Source organism: Hypomesus nipponensis, chromosome 23 (genome assembly GCF_054491055.1).
Source record: "Hypomesus nipponensis isolate SF chromosome 23, ASM5449105v1, whole genome shotgun sequence".
Taxonomy (NCBI): domain Eukaryota; kingdom Metazoa; phylum Chordata; class Actinopteri; order Osmeriformes; family Osmeridae; genus Hypomesus; species Hypomesus nipponensis.
The window spans coordinates 20,401,777-20,422,925 of record NC_140383.1 but is presented as its reverse complement, the minus strand read 5'-3'; the positions used below and the strand labels follow the sequence as shown (position 1 = coordinate 20,422,925).

At 45.7% G+C, this 21,149-nt stretch overlaps 1 protein-coding gene and 1 long non-coding RNA gene across 2 annotated transcripts; both read left to right on the top strand.

The window, feature by feature from the left end:
- The first annotated feature begins 2,338 nt into the window (after positions 1–2,338).
- Positions 2,339–3,558, top strand: LOC146234536 (uncharacterized). Its single transcript, XR_014741542.1, has 3 exons — positions 2,339–2,468; positions 2,785–2,913; positions 3,388–3,558. It is a non-coding gene; the product is annotated as an uncharacterized LOC146234536 (long non-coding RNA).
- A 10,371-nt stretch (positions 3,559–13,929) lies between these two features.
- Positions 13,930–16,197, top strand: LOC146234535 (uncharacterized). The gene is made up of 3 exons (XM_084688578.1): positions 13,930–14,118; positions 14,515–15,238; positions 15,485–16,197. The coding sequence occupies exons 1-3, from the start codon at positions 13,930–13,932 to the stop codon at positions 16,195–16,197; spliced, it is 1,626 nt and encodes a 541-aa protein (XP_084544704.1).
- The last annotated feature ends 4,952 nt before the right edge of the window (positions 16,198–21,149 follow it).

Below are 21,149 nucleotides of genomic sequence, written 5' to 3'. Positions count from 1 at the left end.
GAGTGTGTGTGTGTATCTGCGCAGCCTTTGAATGCCGCTTAATCGGACGTAGCTCAATGGGCTTGAGCAGGCTAACACAGGTGTAGGTAATAAGCGGATGACGCGCGCTGCCAGAGTGCCACGCCTGAACTAGACTTTGCTCATTTATTTCCTGTTAACAAAATGTAAAACACTTAATCATTTTAAGGAATTATGTTTGTCTTTGGTCTCACTTCCATCCCAGATGAGAAAGAAGACCAATGCAGTCACCAAGGTCACACAGAGTTCTGCTGCCAAAGGACAGAAGAAGACCAACTCAGTTACTCCCCTCAACTGTGGAAGTGAGATCATGATATATTGTCATGATATACTGTCAGATCATTTTTGTTCATTTAGGCTTTCCCACTTCAGTTGGCTCTCCCACCATTTCACACACACACACGCACACACACACACACAAACACACACACGAACGCACACACACACACACACATACACACAGAGAGAGAGAGAGAGAGAGAGAGAGAGAGAGAGAGAGAGAGAGAGAGAGAGAGAGAGAGAGAGAGAGACACACACTCATACTCTTTTCAAGTAAATGGACAGTGCTGGTTGTGTGACATCATCTCCTGTTGTGTGATGGTGTTCCCTGTCCAGGCCCAGATCCTGCTGAGTCCTCCAGCGTAGAGAAACAGAAGAAGAAGAAGAAGAAGTCCATTAAAGGATTCTTCCGCAGGATCTCTGCAGCTCTTTCCAAGGCGTTCTGTTGTAGCTGCGAGACTCACCAGTAGAGGCAGCCGCTTGCTTCCTGACCTGACTTCGGAGACAGAGAGGATCTGTCACTTCAACAACCACCGTAGCCATTTCCCACTCTGAAATGCATAACAGAGCTATTCATAATTTTAGTAATAATAAATATTTCCCTTGTAATTGCAAAGCTGTTTGTGTTAAGGCTTGTGACATCTCCATATCAGGACTGCAGCCACGCAGAGGCTAATTATTGTGTGGCACAATAAAAGTACACAGACACTTTACTTCTGTATAAAACTGAAGGTGAAGAAACGTTTTAAATAAAGTCACATATTACAATTGAATTAACATATCCATGAAGATACATATACATTTGTCTCAATGTCCTCATGTATGCTTCAGAAAATAACATTGATAACAGATAACCTTATGAGAACTGGGACTTAGGAAGTAGAATAGCTGAACACTGTGCCCACACCGAGTAGTGCCCCAGATCAAATCAAATGTATTTGTATAGCCCTTTATACACGCAAGCATGTCACAGAGGGCTTCACATACGCCCATAGAACTGCCCCTCAACCAACCTAAACCCTCAAGGAAGACAAGGAAAAACTTGTACCACCCCTGGGGAGAGGAGGGGTGTCAAATAGGAAGTGAAATGTGAGGAAGAGGGGGGACAGAGAGGATGGGATAAGAGAGACAGTAAAATGGAGACAGAGGGACGGGAAGCATTTGCTAACGAAGGGAGAACAATTGGTAGGGGTGGGGGTGGTGGGGTTTGGAAGGGGTGCAGGGTGCTCGAGCACCTGTCCAGATTTAGACAGCATACAAATCTTAGCATGTCCACCTAGTGTCTAAGTTGTTGACAACTGATACAGCTGGTGATGAAGCAACCAGTTCTACCAATGCCTGGCACTGGAGAGGGGCAGGAGACCACAACTGGTTAACATACACGCATGCACACACACACAAACACACACACACACACACACACACACACACACATACAACCTAAACCGGAACTTTCCTGCAGTGGACAATGATTGATCCAGGGCTGTGTGGGAGGGACTTTTGGTTGTCCTCCACCATTCGCAGCAGAGGGGCTGAACATTCTAGGGTCTGGTGGTCATGCCAAATCGAGTAACAGTAATGGGCTCTCAATTATAATGTGATAACCAATGAGATCCGCTGATGAGATTGACATGCAACCCGTGCATGTAGCGTGCGTGTGTCAATAAAGCTTCACTCTTTATATTTTAACAGCAAAGCTGATTCCTCACTGTGTGGTTAACGTGAAAGTAGCATTTACATTTAGTCATTTAGCATTTAGCAGACGCTCTTATCCAGAGCGACTTACAGTATGGTAGTTGGATAGCCCTGTGTAAAGGACGTAAAATCGCTGTACAACTCACACTGTTACACAACAACAATTTCCCTACCAATTTAGTTGAAAAACTTCAGTTTATTTAAACTTGCAATCGCACTTTTCTGTCGCATCGCTTTGGGAGAGACACCGCGCAGTCTGGACATTATGACGCATACAGAGATTGTGACGCACTTTAGCAAATGATAATAATTCATCCTAAGAAGTAACATATGTCAGTGATGAAAGAAAATGCTTCGTAGGCAAAGAAACTTTTCATTTTATAGAAGTGATTTCTTAATTTGTCATCCTTACCAAGTGCAAAAACATGGATGACATCTCAAAACATAAAAGACTAGCATTGAGGAGTAAACAGAAGGTAAGGCTGGTCATCTTGAAGTAGCTACAACGATTCAAACACGAAAATATTTGGTTCTCTAGATTACTGAGAATAATTTCTTTATTTATTGTGAGTCTAAAAGTTGTGTTTGACACTGACCTGACCTAGTCATATTTCATAATTCCAAGTTATATTTCCTCATCAAAAGATAACAAAAGTTCTGTTCGAGGCACCTCTCTCTCTCTCTTGTCGTGTTTCACTGCTAATTGTAACCTCAACTCCACCTACCGCACCTTGTTTGTGTGCACGTGTGTTTACATGGTGTGTGTGTGTGTGTGTGTGTGTGTGTGTCCAGCCTGCGTGTCTCCGTGACACAACTGCCTCCCAGTTGCCCCTGCCACCCTGTTGGTCAGAGCCTGGACTGAAGTTTCCTCCCCTGCAGCCCCATGACAGGAAGTCTCAAGAACAGCAGGACCTCCTCCAGGTAAGAACAGCTGCCTGTAGAAACTCTACACATTTGATAATATATTCAATGAGCACACTCATTTGATCCAAAATGACGCTAATAGTATTTGCATAAAGTAAGTGCAGCAGATCATCCAGAATCAGAAGTGTAGTGTAGTTGAACAGTATTCCAGTGGTTACAGCCAGGGAATGGCATCTGATTTTGACCAGATAGTGTAACTTTAACATCAATACAATATTATATAATTCTGATAAAAGTGTTAGTGCTTTGGAAAAACATGCCTCACCCATGTGGCACAGAATGACCAATTTAAGAGTTTAATCTATGCCTGTGGGACTTATCAGAGCTTCTTCTGATCGTGAGCAGTGTCACTCTATGGACCAGTAGGTTGGGAGAGGAAGTTGAGGACGCATACAATACAAGTATGTCAGTATGGTGATGTAACATCCACCTTTGCCATTAATAATGTTGTTGCCTCCTCAATGCACTAAGGCCGGCCGCAAAACCAAGGCTGGCAGGAAGGCTGCAGGATCGGACAAAGCTGGAGGGGCTAACAAGGGGCCCCAGGCAGAGTCCTGGAGGATTGATGTGGGCACTGGAGGCCGTACGCCAGCTGCTGAACAAGGTTCACACCTGGCCCGGAAACTGGCAGGACCAGGCAGGATGGTGAGTAAAAGGCCCTCATCCCCTCACTGGGTACTACAGACACCAACTACTCCCCTCAACCCAATCAACCTCGTCTCCAACTCTGATAACTTCTCTGTTACGATGCCTTGCTAAGCATTTGTCTTGCCTGCAGGTGATTGGTGGTTCATGTGTGAAGATGCCTCCCATGTCCCAGACCAGCTACTGTGAGTATTGGTTTATTCATGTATCAAAAGTACAACATTCATGATTGAATGATCCCTTTTTATCAAGAGAGGGATCCACCAATCACACTGTGACTCTCCTCTACATGTAGGTGTTCTTCCACCAATAAGACCATCAGCCTCTGTGCCACTCAGCCAAGAGGAACCCAAGACCCTAAAGTGCAGGTCCACACCAGATGATGGGGAGAGAACAAACTTCTCTCTACCTCCACCTTCATCTCCACCCGCATCACCTCCGTCTCCACCTCTGACTACACGCCGACCTCAGGCTCAGTCTCCACCGTCTTCACCTCCCACCCTGGATGACCCAGTGACCCGGGAGACCACGCCCCAGTCTCTGTTTGAAGCTATTATGTCCCATTCGTAAGTGTCCCTGTTAACGTCCTCTTTAGGCTACTGCCCTGATGAACACAATGTTACAATGTGTCGTTAGTTGTCATTGTACTGTAGAGAGAGTGTGACAAATGTGTTCTTGTTCTTCTTACAGTCAATGGAGACTCATCAAAATGGTCCTGTTGAGAAAGGTAGATAAGATGTTTATTTTCTAACACAATATTTTTTTACTCAGCTTGACAATAACTATGTGTATCTGTACTGCGATTTAACGTCCTCCCCCTTTTTTTACGCTGCCTTTCTCTCTTTTCTCTCTGCGCCCTGTTTTTCTCTCTCTCTCTGTCTCTCTCTCTCTCTCTCTCTCTCAGAACAAGAACATAGCTGAGCTGGAGAAGCATTTAGAGGAGATGATGGAGTGGGTTCTCCATGTGGTCAATGAGGGAGTGCTGCCCGCCATGGCCCTTTACCAGGTCCATCACCTCAACCAAGACCTGCTGTGTGCCGCTTCCTCCCACAGCAACTGTGTCTCCATGAGCAGCAGATCTTCTTTGGCAGATCTGCTGTCTCCAGTCCGCTCTGGGGTGTTGAGTGAGAAGGTATGTTTCATCCCTGTGGCTTCTCCAGACCTCTGGAGGGAGAGTTCATCCTCTCGTCAGTCCCAGGTCCGGGCCTCTTCTCAGGGCTCAGACCAACCTGACATCCCCCAGGGTGTTCTGAGAAGCAGGAGGAGCAGCAGCAGTAGCCAGGGAGAGCTGCTGGGAAACATGGTCCAGGGAAGGGAGGAGAAGGAGGCTTGCACACTCTCGTGTCAGGAAAGCCTCCCTCTCTACACCCAGCAGGAGGAGTGCAGCTCTGCCAGCAAGGAGCAGGAGGAAGAGAACCAGCAGAAGGAGACCACTCCTTTCTCCTCTAAGTCAGCCACTAGGAGCCCTAGTCCCAGGAGTGAGGCAAACAGTGTTGCTAGTTGCCACGACCTTAACCTCACTGCTCAGAAAATGCTGGACACGGTTGTGCAGATGGCACACTCGGCCTCCAGATCAGTCACTGATGACGAAGACTGCGAAAGTGACGATGGCTCCTCTGTCTCGTCCTTCGACCAGGCAGAGTACGACCTGGACCGCCTGCTGGTGTCCCAAAGCACGGGTACGAGGGTGTTGCAGGCGAGGATCGACTGCTTCTCCGATGAGCTGATTATTCACATATATAATCTGCTCCCGGAGACACAGATGGGACGTTTTCCCTCGGCATGCCGCTGTCACTCCCAGCCCAACGTCCAGAACTGGGAGGCAAAGCAGTGCTTGGATTGGGAGCTCTTCAGGCCTCTGATGTACAACTTCCTCCACTTGGCATTCAAACAACTGATGGAGAACTTCCTTGGCCTGGTCATCTTTCTTCCGGACGAACGTGTCCCGATGAAAGATCACCTTAAATGGATGTGGAAGGAGGACAGGGCTGACTCCGACAGCAATGCATCCTTAGATGACGGTGACAGCAGCGACTCGTCTCTGGACTGGTCCATCAAGTTTCCGCCGGGCCCCAGCCAAGGGATTGTTGGTAGAAACATCTCACAGAGCACACCGCGGCCATCTTCCTCTGCCAGCCAGGACCAGAGGGGGGCACTAGAGGCCATATCTGAGGTGTTAACCGTAAAGGTGGGAGATGTCCTTCACTGTACCTGCAATGACCCAGGAAAAGCCATGGCCATGGTCAACAAAGGTAGAGACATTTTTTACTCAATCACTATATTGACCCCGAAGGGAATTCAGGTGTTCAGGCAACTAGTAACACTGTGTAACTGGAGTTGTAAGTGATACAGTACTGCTGAATGACAGTGTAGGTATAGTTAATAACTCTAATATTAATGTTAGCGATCAAAGTCAATCACTGTTTAAAGGAAAGTATAGGAAATAGCTATAATAATAATAGGATACTTAACAGTGTGAGTGTGTTTTGTTGTGCTAGGCCTTGATGCTGAGGCCATGGCCAGGCTGGCGGATCTCCTTAGGAGCTCCTCTTCTGAAGCCACTGACGAGGAAGGGACAACAGGAAGTCCCAACCCAGGGTTGAGTTTAGGTTTCACCAACCAGGAAGTTTGCCAGTCGGAGAATGCCGATATCATTGTCCCCAACAACGAAGAAATGTCAGATTGCCTGACCAAGGCCATCAACGTTGCCAGGGAAATGAATATCGAGGAAGATGGGAAGGATGATGGAGCTTCTGGTTTCTCTAAGCAGGTCCAGGAGCTTTCCTGGTTGCCTCCTGCTGTGTGGGATGTTACCGTCCGTTTTCAAACAGGTTGTGAGGAGAAGGAGAATGCTCAGGACTCTGCTGGCTTGGAAAAGGCCAATGGAAGCTCCTGCTTCAGAAGAAATGGGAGGATAGATGACGGATCTGAGCTTTCTGACGATAGCTCCTCATCCGCCTCCACCTCCCGGTTCTGCCACTCCTCCTCTTCCTCCACCTCTGATTTATCCTCCTCCACCTCCTGGTTTTGTCACTCCTCCTCTTCCTCCACCTCAGATTTATCCTCCTCTTTGCACTCCCAAACCTCCAACAGCTCCTCCATCTCCAGGAGCTCCATGGCTCTGGACCCCTGCCCAGATGGGGACAATCTGGACCATCTAAGAAAGACCAAACCCTCCGGCCTCCAAAGATGGTTCACCTTGGTAAGCTGAAAACAACTCCACACACACTGGCACTGGGTAGACCTGACCTGAACGCAATCGAGGACAAGTAGGGATTCAAAGTATGCATTTGTAGAATACATTATGTATGAGTAGTAAACAGTAGATGTAGTTATTTAGCAGATTTCTTTATTCAAAGCCACACACACGGAGGATTTGAACCTCTGACATCTTGATCAACAGCCAAATGCTCTACCACATAGCTACACCCATACCACGACATTAGATAGATAGTTACAGTTAATGTCGTTCAGTCAAAACACTGACATATCAGATTTGAGCATGTATTGATAACCATAGACATGGAAATAGGTTTGACTTTGGCAGTGTATGTATCTAGGAGACCCAGTCCCTACCTTAGCGAGCAGCATTAACGAGCAACATACATACATAGAATATGAGGCAGGGAGCAAATAGAGATATAATCCCCCTGATGGATAGAACATACAGACAACAAGGGGGAGAAGGGGAGGGTGGAGGTTGGCAGCAGCACAGATCATACAGCAACCAGGGGTGAGTGTGTGTGTGTATCTGCGCAGCCTTTGAATGCCGCTTAATCGGACGTAGCTCAATGGGCTTGAGCAGGCTAACACAGGTGTAGGTAATGAGCGGATGACGCGCGCTGCCAGAGTGCCATGCCTGAACTAGACTTTGCTCATTTATTTCCTGTCAACAAAATGTAAAACACTTAATCATTTTAAGGAATTATGTTTGTCTTTGGTCTCACTTCCATCCCAGATGAGAAAGAAGACCAATGCTGTCACCAAGGTCACACATAGTTCTGCTGCCAAAGGACAGAAGAAGACCAACTCAGTTACTCCCCTCAACTGTGGAAGTGAGATCATGATATATTTTCATGATATATTGTCAGATCATTTTTGTTCATTTAGGCTTTCCCACTTTAGTTGGCTCTCCCACCATTTCACACACACACACACACACACACACACACACACACACACACACACACACACACACACACACACACAGAGAGAGAGAGACACACACACACTCATACTCTTTTCAAGTAAATGGACAGTGCTGGTTGTGTGACATCATCTCCTGTTGTGTGATGGTGTTCCCTGTCCAGGCCCAGATCCTGCTGAGTCCTCCAGCATAGAGAAACAGAAGAAGAAGAAGAAGAAGTCCATTAAAGGATTCTTCCGCAGGATCTCTGCAGCTCTTTCCAAGGCGTTCTGTTGTAGCTGCGAGACTCACTAGTAGAGGCAGCCGCTTGCTTCCTGACCTGACTTCGGAGACAGAGAGGATCTGTCACTTCAACAACCACCGTAGCCATTTCCCACTCTGAAATGCATAACAGAGCTATTCATAATTTTAGTAATAATAAATATTTCCCTTGTAATTGCAAAGCTGTTTGTGTTAAGGCTTGTGACATCTCCATATCAGGACTGCAGCCACGCAGAGGCTAATTATTTTTTGGCACAATAAAAGTACACAGACACTTTACTTCTGTATAAAACTGAAGGTGAAGAAACGTTTTAAATAAAGTCACATATTACAATTGAATTAACATATCCATGAAGATACATATACATTTGTCTCGATGTCCTCATGTATGCTTCAGAAAATAACATTGATAACAGATAACCTTATGAGAACTGGGACTTAGGAAGTAGAATAGCTGATCACTGTGCCGCACACCGAGTAGTGCCCCAGATCAAATCAAATGTATTTGTATAGCCCTTTATACACGCAAGCATGTCACAGAGGGCTTCACATACGCCCATAGAACTGCCCCTCAACCAACCTAAACCCTCAAGGAAGACAAGGAAAAACTCGTACCACCCCTAGGGAGAGGAGGGGTGTCAAATAGGAAGTGAAATGTGAGGAAGAGGGGGGACAGAGAGGATGGGATAAGAGAGACAGTAAAATGGAGACAGAGGGACGGGAAGCATTTGCTAACGAAGGGAGAACAATTGGTAGGGGTGGGGGTGGTGGGGTTTGGAAGGGGTGCAGGGTGCTCGAGCACCTGTCCAGATTTAGACAGCATACAAATCTTAGCATGTCCACCTAGTGTCTAAGTTGTTGACAACTGATACAGCTGGTGATGAAGCAACCAGTTCTACCAATGCCTGGCACTGGAGAGGGGCAGGAGACCACAACTGGTTAACATACACGCATGCACACACACACAAACACACACACACACACACACACATACAACCTAAACCGGAACTTTCCTGCAGTGGACAATGATTGATCCAGGGCTGTGTGGGAGGGACTTTTGGTTGTCCTCCACCATTCGCAGCAGAGGGGCTGAACATTCTAGGGTCTGGTGGTCATGCCAAATCGAGTAACAGTAATGGGCTCTCAATTATAATGTGATAACCAATGAGATCCGCTGATGAGATTGACATGCAACCCGTGCATGTAGCGTGCGTGTGTCAATAAAGCTTCACTCTTTATATTTTAACAGCAAAGCTGATTCCTCACTGTGTGGTTAACGTGAAAGTAGCATTTACATTTAGTCATTTAGCATTTAGCAGACGCTTTTATCCAGAGCGACTTACAGTATGGTAGTTGGATAGCCCTGTGTAAAGGACGTAGAATCGCTGTACAACTCACACTGTTACACAACAACAATTTCCCTACCAATTTAGTTGAAAAACTTCAGTTTATTGGGGTGTGCTTGCCTTCGGCGAGCACAAACCATTGTTATCTCACATATATATTATTTATTATTTATTGTTTCTTTTCGCCCCCCTAAGGATGCCTCAATATTTGGACTACATAGACAACGGCGATGTCAAAAGGTTCGTCTCGGTAGCGATTGCGTTGGTTGTATTGGGATTTATGTTCCATTGCACGGTTTAAGTAGAAATTACGTTTTTGTGGCAAAAAGTGAAGCTAACGGTGGCTAACTTGCTAGCCACAGTCACTGACGCCACTAACGTCACCAACGTCACGAAAACTCGCGTGACTATCTCTAGCAGAACATTAGTTTCCCATCTGTTAATTTGGGGGATACTAATCTGCAAGGCAGCTGCAGAAACGCCACAAGCAAAGAGGCCAGGGTGATATTTAATCATTTTACTTTGTGGTGTGAAACATAATTGTGAAATGTAATGTACAATATTAGCTGATATTATTAAGTAAGTAGGCCCACATCTACTTTCGGAAACGGTAGTCTACTATTTCACTGAAGCATTAGCATCATGACATTAGCCTCTGTTGCTTGGGCAACACATACTACAGTGGTCATGATGCATCTGTTTTCAATCGTTAAAATAAACATTCCTCACAAATACGTTTTTGTTGTAGGATTTATTTTGACATTAATAAACGATTTGTTGGTGAAATGACCATTACCTGTGGTTTCAAATCAGTGTGGCGGCTCACTGCAACGCTGTAGCCTACCCGAGACACTAATGAGTAGCTAACAAAAACATCTCTTTAGAGATGTTTAGAAAGTCAAACGGCGACGGAACATGTTTGGCTTTCCCCTTACTCAAAAGTTTTTCAATAGGTGAAAGTATCTGACTACTAACCTGAACTTCATTGCCACAGCCTAAACTTTGTCAATGTCAAAACTTTGTCTGTTCATGAAAATAATTAATGTCAGCCTGCTTCAGCCTTGCTTAGCTGTAGGATATACATTTTACTGGGTCTTGCTGCGCTGCTTGATTTATTGAAATTATTATGAAATGTTATGTTTTACTAGCCATTTGCCTTCTTAAGCAAATCACAGTATTTCCCACCCCTCATGGTGTAACTGAGACGACCGTAAATAGCCTAATTCATCTTTCAAGTAATAAGCCCCCGTTGAAGTGTTGAGCAGGAAATTAGCTGGTCTGTAGAGATCTTGGGTTGGTGGTTTTACTGATGCAGAATTCGCTCAAATAAAATCGATAGACGTAACGAGTGGCACATAACGTGAAGTAGGCCTAACATGGCATTTGATTTTGTTTGAGTTTTAATAACTTGTCCAGTGCATCGGGGCAAGTAGCACTAGCCTAAATTGATCTTCCAGACTTGCCGTAAAAAAAAAATGTACTCTTCCCGGACAAGCCTTAGCTACATGGCTAGACTGTTGATCCAGATCTGAATCCATCATATCTTGGACACTCAAAATCAGCGAATCTTGCAGCCAAATCAAGTAGCCTATATTTATAGGCCTTTATATGGCTACAAACTTCTGCTCGGTTTCTAGCTGGCTACTTGTTACCAAGTTACAACTTTGTTGCAGGGGCATTCTTTGTCTACATTGCGAGCTAACAGTGTCCGGTAATTATGTCGCTATAAATAATGATGTTAAACCGAGACCACTAAGCCCTCAAAGAAAATGTAAGGTCAAAGAAACAAAAGAAAGGTTTGAGGTTACTCTGAAAATTATTAATAAAATAGGCTTCTAATATTAAACTGCTAAATCCTTCTCTAACTAGGCTCCTCTATGATGCATAATGAAACTTAACGTTTTTTAAGTAATCAATAAGCCTACGCTTGCCCTCATTACTCAAATGATGCCGTTCAGGGCGTTCAAATTACATAATAGGGCGATGATAGGAGGATAATAGGACATAATAGGGCAACCAACAAGTTGTTTATATCTGATTACAATTTAATAAGTTATCTAGCGCTGCATCTTCATGAGCTACATTTGGCCTCCTTCTCTTCCAACCAACCAGTATCACCTCTCCTCCATCTGAGTGATGCATGTCATTTTTACAAACTTATTATCAAGGGAACACAATGGTCAGAACTGTAGTCATACACTTAAATGCTTTTTGAAATATGTAAACACCAGGAGTGTATGGAAAGCTGGGGCAGCCACAAGCACACCCTCACAATTTCCCCAGAAATTGTATGCTCTCTAGTTTAAACTTGCAATCGCACTTTTCTGTCGCATCGCTTTGGGAGAGACACCGCGCAGTCTGGACATTATGACGCATACAGAGATTGTGACGCACTTTAGCAAATGATAATAATTCATCCTAAGAAGTAAAATATGTCAGTGATGAAAGAAAATGCTTCGTAGGCAAAGAAACTTTTCATTTTATAGAAGTGATTTCTTAATTTGTCATCCTTACCAAGTGCAAAAACATGGATGACATCTCAAAACATAAAAGACTAGAATTGAGGAGTAAACAGAAGGTAAGGCTGGTCATCTTGAAGTAGCTACAACGATTCAAACACGAAAATATTTGGTTCTCTAGATTACTGAGAATAATTTCTTTATTTATTGTGAGTCTAAAAGTTGTGTTTAACACTGACCTGACCTAGTCATATTTCATAATTCCAAGTTATATTTCCTCATCAAAAGATAACAAAAGTTCTGTTCGAGGCACCTCTCTCTCTCTCTCTTGTCGTGTTTCACTGCTTATTGTAACCTCAACTCCACCTACCGCACCTTGTTTGTGTGCACGTGTGTTTACATGGTGTGTGTGTGTGTGTGTCCAGCCTGCGTGTCTCCGTGACACAACTGCCTCCCAGTTGCCCTTGCCACCCTGTTGGTCAAAGCCTGGACTGAAGTTTCCTCCCCTGCAGCCCCATGACAGGAGGTCCCCAGAACAGCAGGACCTCCTCCAGGTAAGAACAGCTGCCTGTAGAAACTCTACACATTTGATAATATATTCAATGAGCACACTCATTTGATCCAAAATGACGCTAATAGTATTTGCATAAAGTAAGTGCAGCAGATCATCCAGAATCAGAAGTGTAGTGTAGTTGAACAGTATTCCAGTGGTTACAGCCAGGGAATGGCATCTGATTTTGACCACATAGTGTAACATTAACATCAATACAATATTATATAATTCTGATAAAAGTGTTAGTGCTTTGGAAAAACATGCCTCACCCATGTGGCACAGAATGACCAATTTAAGAGTTTAATCTATGCCTGTGGGACTTATCAGAGCTTCTTCTGATCGTGAGCAGTGTCACTCTATGGACCAGTAGGTTGGGAGAGGAAGTTGAGGACGCATACAATACAAGTATGTCAGTATGGTGATGTAACATCCACCTTTGCCATTAATAATGTTGTTGCCTCCTCAATGCACTAAGGCCGGCCGCAAAACCAAGGCTGGCAGGAAGGCTGCAGGATCGGACAAAGCTGGAGGGGCTAACAAGGGACCCCAGGCAGAGTCCTGGAGGATTGATGTGGGCACTGGAGGCCGTACGCCAGCTGCTGAACAAGGTTCACACCTGGCCCGGAAACTGGCAGGACCAGGCAGGATGGTGAGTAAAAGGCCCTCATCCCCTCACTGGGTACTACAGACACCAACTACTCCCCTCAACCCAATCGACCTCGTCTCCAACTCTGATAACTTCTCTGTTACGATGCCTTGCTAAGCATTTGTCTTGCCTGCAGGTGATTGGTGGTGCATGTGTGAAGATGCCTCCCATGTCCCAGACCAGCTACTGTGAGTATTGGTTTATTCATGTATCAAAAGTACAACATTCATGATTGAATGATCCCTTTTTATCAAGAGAGGGATCCACCAATCACACTGTGACTCTCCTCTACATGTAGGTGTTCTTCCACCAATAAGACCATCAGCCTCTGTGCCACTCAGCCAAGAGGAACCCAAGACCCTAAAGTGCAGGTCCACACCAGATGATGGGGAGAGAACAAACTTCTCTCTACCTCCACCTTCATCTCCACCCACATCACCTCCGTCTCCACCTCTGACTACACGCCGACCTCAGGCTCAGTCTCCACCGTCTTCACCTCCCACCCTGGATGACCCAGTGACCCGGGAGACCACGCCCCAGTCTCTGTTTGAAGCTATTATGTCCCATTCGTAAGTGTCCCTGTTAACGTCCTCTTTAGGCTACTGCCCTGATGAACACAATGTTACAATGTGTCGTTAGTTGTCATTGTACTGTAGAGAGAGTGTGACAAATGTGTTCTTTTTCTTCTTACAGTCAATGGAGACTCATCAAAACGGTCCTGTTGAGAAAGGTAGATAAGATGTTTATTTTCTAACACAATATTTTTTTACTCAGCTTGACAATAACTATGTGTATCTGTACTGCGATTTAACGTCCTCCCCCTTTTTTTACGCTGCCTTTCTCTCTTTTCTCTCTGCGCCCTGTTTTTCTCTCTCTCTCTCTCTCTCTCTCTCTCTCTGTCTCTCTCTCTCTCTCAGAACAAGAACATAGCTGAGCTGGAGAAGCATTTAGAGGAGATGATGGAGTGGGTTCTCCATGTGGTCAATGAGGGAGTGCTGCCCGCCATGGCCCTTTACCAGGTCCATCACCTCAACCAAGACCTGCTGTGTGCCGCTTCCTCCCACAGCAACTGTGTCTCCATGAGCAGCAGATCTTCTTTGGCAGATCTGCTGTCTCCAGTCCGCTCTGGGGTGTTGAGTGAGAAGGTATGTTTCATCCCTGTGGCTTCTCCAGACCTCAGGAGGGAGAGTTCATCCTCTCGTCAGTCCCAGGTCCGGGCCTCTTCTCAGGGCTCAGACCAACCTGACATCCCCCAGGGTGTTCTGAGAAGCAGGAGGAGCAGCAGCAGTAGCCAGGGAGAGCTGCTGGGAAACATGGTCCAGGGAAGGGAGGAGAAGGAGGCTTGCACACTCTCGTGTCAGGAAAGCCTCCCTCTCTACACCCAGCAGGAGGAGTGCAGCTCTGCCAGCAAGGAGCAGGAGGAAGAGAACCTGCAGAAGGAGACCACTCCTTTCTCCTCTAAGTCAGCCACTAGGAGCCCTAGTCCCAGGAGTGAGGCAAATAGTGTTGCTAGTTGCCACGACCTTAACCTCACTGCTCAGAAAATGCTGGACGCGGTTGTGCAGATGGCACACTCGGCCTCCAGATCAATCACTGATGACGAAGACTGCGAAAGTGACGATGGCTCTTCTGTCTCGTCCTTCGACCAGGCAGAGTACGACCTGGACCGCCTGCTGGTGTCCCAAAGCACGGGTACGAGGGTGTTGCAGGCGAGGATCGACTGCTTCTCCGATGAGCTGATTATTCACATATATAATCTGCTCCCGGAGACACAGATGGGACGTTTTCCCTCGGCATGCCGCTGTCACTCCCAGCCCAACGTCCAGAACTGGGAGGCAAAGCAGTGCTTGGATTGGGAGCTCTTCAGGCCTCTGATGTACAACTTCCTCCACTTGGCATTCAAACAACTGATGGAGAACTTCCTTGGCCTGGTCATCTTTCTTCCGGACGAACGTGTCCCGATGAACGATCACCTTAAATGGATGTGGAAGGAGGACAGGGCTGACTCCGACAGCAATGCATCCTTAGATGACGGTGACAGCAGCGACTCGTCTCTGGACTGGTCCATCAAGTTTCCGCCGGGCCCCAGCCAAGGGATTGTTGGTAGAAACATCTCACAGAGCACACCGCGGCCATCTTCCTCTGCCAACCAGGACCAGAGGGGGGCACTAGAGGCCATATCTGAGGTGTTAACCGTAAAGGTGGGAGATGTCCTTCACTGTACCTGCAATGACCCAGGAAAAGCCATGGCCATGGTCAACAAAGGTAGAGACATTTTTTACTCAATCACTATATTGACCCCGAAGGGAATTCAGGAGTTCAGGCAACTAGTAACACTGTGTAACTGGAGTTGTAAGTGATACAGTACTGCTGAATGACAGTGTAGGTATAATTAATAACTCTAATATTAATGTTAGCGATCAAAGTCAATCACTGTTTAAAGGAAAGTATAGGAAATAGCTATAATAATAATAGGATACTTAACAGTGTGAGTGTGTTTTGTTGTGCTAGGCCTTGATGCTGAGGCCATGGCCAGGCTGGCGGATCTCCTTAGGAGCTCCTCTTCTGAAGCCACTGACGAGGAAGGGACAACAGGAAGTCCCAACCCAGGGTTGAGTTTAGGTTTCACCAACCAGGAAGTTTGCCAGTCGGAGAATGCTGATATCATTGTCCCCAACAACGAAGAAATGTCAGATTGCCTGACCAAGGCCATCAACGTTGCCAGGGAAATGAATATCGAGGAAGATGGGAAGGATGATGGAGCTTCTGGTTTCTCTAAGCAGGTCCAGGAGCTTTCCTGGTTGCCTCCTGCTGTGTGGGATGTTACCGTCCGTTTTCAAACAGGTTGTGAGGAGAAGGAGAATGCTCAGGACTCTGCTGGCTTGGAAAAGGCCAATGGAAGCTCCTGCTTCAGAAGAAATGGGAGGATAGATGACGGATCTGAGCTTTATGACGATAGCTCCTCATCCGCCTCCACCTCCCGGTTCTGCCACTCCTCCTCTTCCTCCACCTCTGATTTATCCTCCTCCACCTCCTGGTTTTGTCACTCCTCCTCTTCCTCCACCTCAGATTTATCCTCCTCTTTGCACTCCCAAACCTCCAACAGCTCCTCCATCTCCAGGAGCTCCATGGCTCTGGACCCCTGCCCAGATGGGGACAATCTGGACCATCTAAGAAAGACCAAACCCTTCGGCCTCCAAAGATGGTTCACCTTGGTAAGCTGAAAACAACTCCACACACACTGGCACTGGGTAGACCTGACCTGAACGCAATCTAGGACAAGAAAGGGTTCAAAGTATGCATTTGTAGAATACATTATGTATGAGTAGTAAAGAGTAGATGTAGTTATTTAGCAGATTTCTTTATTCAAAGCCACACACACGGAGGATTTGAACCTCTGACATCTTGATCCACAGCCAAATGCTCTACCACATAGCTACACCCATGCCACCACATCAGATAGATAGTTACAGTTAATGTCGTTCAGTCAAGACACTGACATATCAGATTTCAGCATTTATTGATAACCATAGACATGGAAATAGGTTTGACTTTGGCAGTGTATGTATCTAGGAGACCCAGTCCCTACCTTAGCGAGCAGCATTAACGAGCAACATACATACATAGAATATGAGGCAGGGAGCAAATAGAGATATAATCCCCCTGATGGATAGAACATACAGACAACAAGGGGGAGAAGGGGAGGGTGGAGGTTGGCAGCAGCACAGATCATACAGCAACCAGGGGTGAGTGTGTGTGTGTATCTGCGCAGCCTTTGAATGCCGCTTAATCGGACGTAGCTCAATGGGCTTGAGCAGGCTAACACAGGTGTAGGTAATGAGCGGATGACGCGCGCTGCCAGAGTGCCATGCCTGAACTAGACTTTGCTCATTTATTTCCTGTCAACAAAATGTAAAACACTTAATCATTTTAAGGAATTATGTTTGTCTTTGGTCTCACTTCCATCCCAGATGAGAAAGAAGACCAATGCTGTCACCAAGGTCACACATAGTTCTGCTGCCAAAGGACAGAAGAAGACCAACTCAGTTACTCCCCTCAACTGTGGAAGTGAGATCATGATATATTTTCATGATATATTGTCAGATCATTTTTGTTCATTTAGGCTTTCCCACTTTAGTTGGCTCTCCCACCATTTCACACACACACACACACACACACACACACACACACACACACACACACACACACACACAGAGAGAGAGACACACACACACTCATACTCTTTTCAAGTAAATGGACAGTGCTGGTTGTGTGACATCATCTCCTGTTGTGTGATGGTGTTCCCTGTCCAGGCCCAGATCCTGCTGAGTCCTCCAGCGTAGAGAAACAGAAGAAGAAGAAGAAGAAGTCCATTAAAGGATTCTTCCGCAGGATCTCTGCAGCTCTTTCCAAGGCGTTCTGTTGTAGCTGCGAGACTCACCAGTAGAGGCAGCCGCTTGCTTCCTGACCTGACTTCGGAGACAGAGAGGATCTGTCACTTCAACAACCACCGTAGCCATTTCCCACTCTGAAATGCATAACAGAGCTATTCATAATTTTAGTAATAATAAATATTTCCCTTGTAATTGCTAAGCTGTTTGTGTTTAGGCTTGTGACATCTCCATATCAGGACTGCAGCCACGCAGAGGCTAATTATTGTGTGTCACAATAAAAGTACACAGACACTTTACTTCTGTATAAAACTGAAGGTGAAGAAACGTTTTAAATAAAGTCACATATTACAATTGAATTAACATATCCATGAAGATACATATACATTTGTCTCAATGTCCTCATGTATGCTTCAGAAAATAACATTGATAACAGATAACCTTATGAGAACTGGGACTTAGGAAGTAGAATAGCTGATCACTGTGCCGCACACCGAGTAGTGCCCCAGATCAAATCAAATGTATTTGTATAGCCCTTTATACACGCAAGCATGTCACAGAGGGCTTCACATACGCCCATAGAACTGCCCCTCAACCAACCTAAACCCTCAAGGAAGACAAGGAAAAACTTGTACCACCCCTGGGGAGAGGAGGGGTGTCAAATAGGAAGTGAAATGTGAGGAAGAGGGGGGACAGAGAGGATGGGATAAGACAGACAGTAAAATGGAGACAGAGGGACGGGAAGCATTTGCTAATGAAGGGAGAACAATTGGTAGGGGTGGGGGTGGTGGGGTTTGGAAGGGGTGCAGGGTGCTCGAGCACCTGTCCAGATTTAGACAGCATACAAATCTTAGCATGTCCACCTAGTGTCTAAGTTGTTGACAACTGATACAGCTGGTGATGAAGCAACCAGTTCTACCAATGCCTGGCACTGGAGAGGGGCAGGAGACCACAACTGGTTAACATACACGCATGCACACACACACAAACACACACACACACACACACACACACACATACAACCTAAACCGGAACTTTCCTGCAGTGGACAATGATTGATCCAGGGCTGTGTGGGAGGGACTTTTGGTTGTCCTCCACCATTCGCAGCAGAGGGGCTGAACATTCTAGGGTCTGGTGGTCATGCCAAATCGAGTAACAGTAATGGGCTCTCAATTATAATGTGATAACCAATGAGATCCGCTGATGAGATTGACATGCAACCCGTGCATGTAGCGTGCGTGTGTCAATAAAGCTTCACTCTTTATATTTTAACAGCAAAGCTGATTCCTCACTGTGTGGTTAACGTGAAAGTAGCATTTACATTTAGTCATTTAGCATTTAGCAGACGCTCTTATCCAGAGCGACTTACAGTATGGTAGTTGGATAGCCCTGGGTAAAGGACGTAGAATCGCTGTACAACTCACACTGTTACACAACAACAATTTCCCTACCAATTTAGTTGAAAAACTTCAGTTTATTTAAACTTGCAATCGCACTTTTCTGTCGCATCGCTTTGGGAGAGACACCGCGCAGTCTGGACATTATGACGCATACAGAGATTGTGACGCACTTTAGCAAATGATAATAATTCATCCTAAGAAGTAAAATATGTCAGTGATGAAAGAAAATGCTTCGTAGGCAAAGAAACTTTTCATTTTATAGAAGTGATTTCTTAATTTGTCATCCTTACCAAGTGCAAAAACATGGATGACATCTCAAAACATAAAAGACTAGAATTGAGGAGTAAACAGAAGGTAAGGCTGGTCATCTTGAAGTAGCTACAACGATTCAAACACGAAAATATTTGGTTCTCTAGATTACTGAGAATAATTTCTTTATTTATTGTGAGTCTAAAAGTTGTGTTTGACACTGACCTGACCTAGTCATATTTCATAATTCCAAGTTATATTTCCTCATCAAAAGATAACAAAAGTTCTGTTCGAAGCACCTCTCTCTCTCTTGTCGTGTTTCACTGCTAATTGTAACCTCAACTCCACCTACCGCACCTTGTTTGTGTGCACGTGTGTTTACATGGTGTGTGTGTGTGTGTGTCCAGCCTGCGTGTCTCCGTGACACAACTGCCTCCCAGTTGCCCCTGCCACCCTGTTGGTCAGAGCCTGGACTGAAGTTTCCTCCCCTGCAGCCCCATGACAGGAAGTCTCAAGAACAGCAGGACCTCCTCCAGGTAAGAACAGCTGCCTGTAGAAACTCTACACATTTGATAATATATTCAATGAGCACACTCATTTGATCCAAAATGACACACTAATAGTATTTGCATAAAGTAAGTGCAGCAGATCATCCAGAATCAGAAGTGTAGTGTAGTTGAACAGTATTCCAGTGGTTACAGCCAGGGAATGGCATCTGATTTTGACCAGATAGTGTAACATTAACATCAATACAATATTATATAATTCTGATAAAAGTGTTAGTGCTTTGGAAAAACATGCCTCACCCATGTGGCACAGAATGACCAATTTAAGAGTTTAATCTATGCCTGTGGGACTTATCAGAGCTTCTTCTGATCGTGAGCAGTGTCACTCTATGGACCAGTAGGTTGGGAGAGGAAGTTGAGGACGCATACAATACAAGTATGTCAGTATGGTGATGTAACATCCACCTTTGCCATTAATAATGTTGTTGCCTCCTCAATGCACTAAGGCCGGCCGCAAAACCAAGGCTGGCAGGAAGGCTGCAGGATCGGACAAAGCTGGAGGGGCTAACAAGGGGCCCCAGGCAGAGTCCTGGAGGATTGATGTGGGCACTGGAGGCCGTACGCCAGCTGCTGAACAAGGTTCACACCTGGCCCGGAAACTGGCAGGACCAGGCAGGATGGTGAGTAAAAGGCCCTCATCCCCTCACTGGGTACTACAGACACCAACTACTCCCCTCAACTCAGTCTAACTCCACGTCTCCAACTCTGTTACGATGCCTTGCTAAGCATTTGTCTTGCCTGCAGGTGATTGGTGGTGCATGTGTGAAGATGCCTCCCATGTCCCAGACCAGCTACTGTGAGTATTGGTTTATTCATGTATCAAAAGTACAACATTCATGATTGAATGATCCCTTTTTATCAAGAGAGGGATCCACCAATCACACTGTGACTCTCCTCTACATGTAGGTGTTCTTCCACCAATAAGACCATCAGCCTCTGTGCCACTCAGCCAAGAGGAACCCAAGACCCTAAAGTGCAGGTCCACACCAGATGATGGGGAGAGAACAAACTTCTCTCTACCTCCACCTTCATCTCCACCCACATCACCTCCGTCTCCACCTCTGACTACACGCCGACCTCAGGCTCAGTCTCCACCGTCTTCACCTCCCACCCTGGATGACCCAGTGACCCGGGAGACCACGCCCCAGTCTCTGTTTGAAGCTATTATGTCCCATTCGTAAGTGTCCCTGTTAACGTCCTCTTTAGGCTACTGCCCTGATGAACACAATGTTACAATGTGTCGTTAGTTGTCATTGTACTGTAGAGAGAGTGTGACAAATGTGTTCTTTTTCTTCTTACAGTCAATGGAGACTCATCAAAACGGTCCTGTTGAGAAAGGTAGATAAGATGTTTATTTTCTAACACAATATTTTTTTACTCAGCTTGACAATAACTATGTGTATCTGTACTGCGATTTAACGTCCTCCCCCTTTTTTTACGCTGCCTTTCTCTCTTTTCTCTCTGCGCCCTGTTTTTCTGTCTCTCTCTCTCTCTCTCTCTCTCTCTCTCTCTCTCTCTCTCTCTCTCTCAGAACAAGAACATAGCTGAGCTGGAGAAGCATTTAGAGGAG

What these genes read in the sequence shown, in the direction of transcription:
- LOC146234535 (XM_084688578.1), top strand. Translation starts at nt 13,930, where the DNA reads ATGATGGAGTGGGTTCTCCATGTGGTCAATGAGGGAGTGCTGCCCGCC. An exon ending in CTGGGGTGTTGAGTGAGAAG is followed by an intron (nt 14,119 to 14,514) that starts GTATGTTTCATC and finishes CTCACTGCTCAG; the next exon opens with AAAATGCTGGACGCGGTTGT. An exon ending in CATGGCCATGGTCAACAAAG is followed by an intron (nt 15,239 to 15,484) that starts GTAGAGACATTT and finishes TTGTTGTGCTAG; the next exon opens with GCCTTGATGCTGAGGCCATG.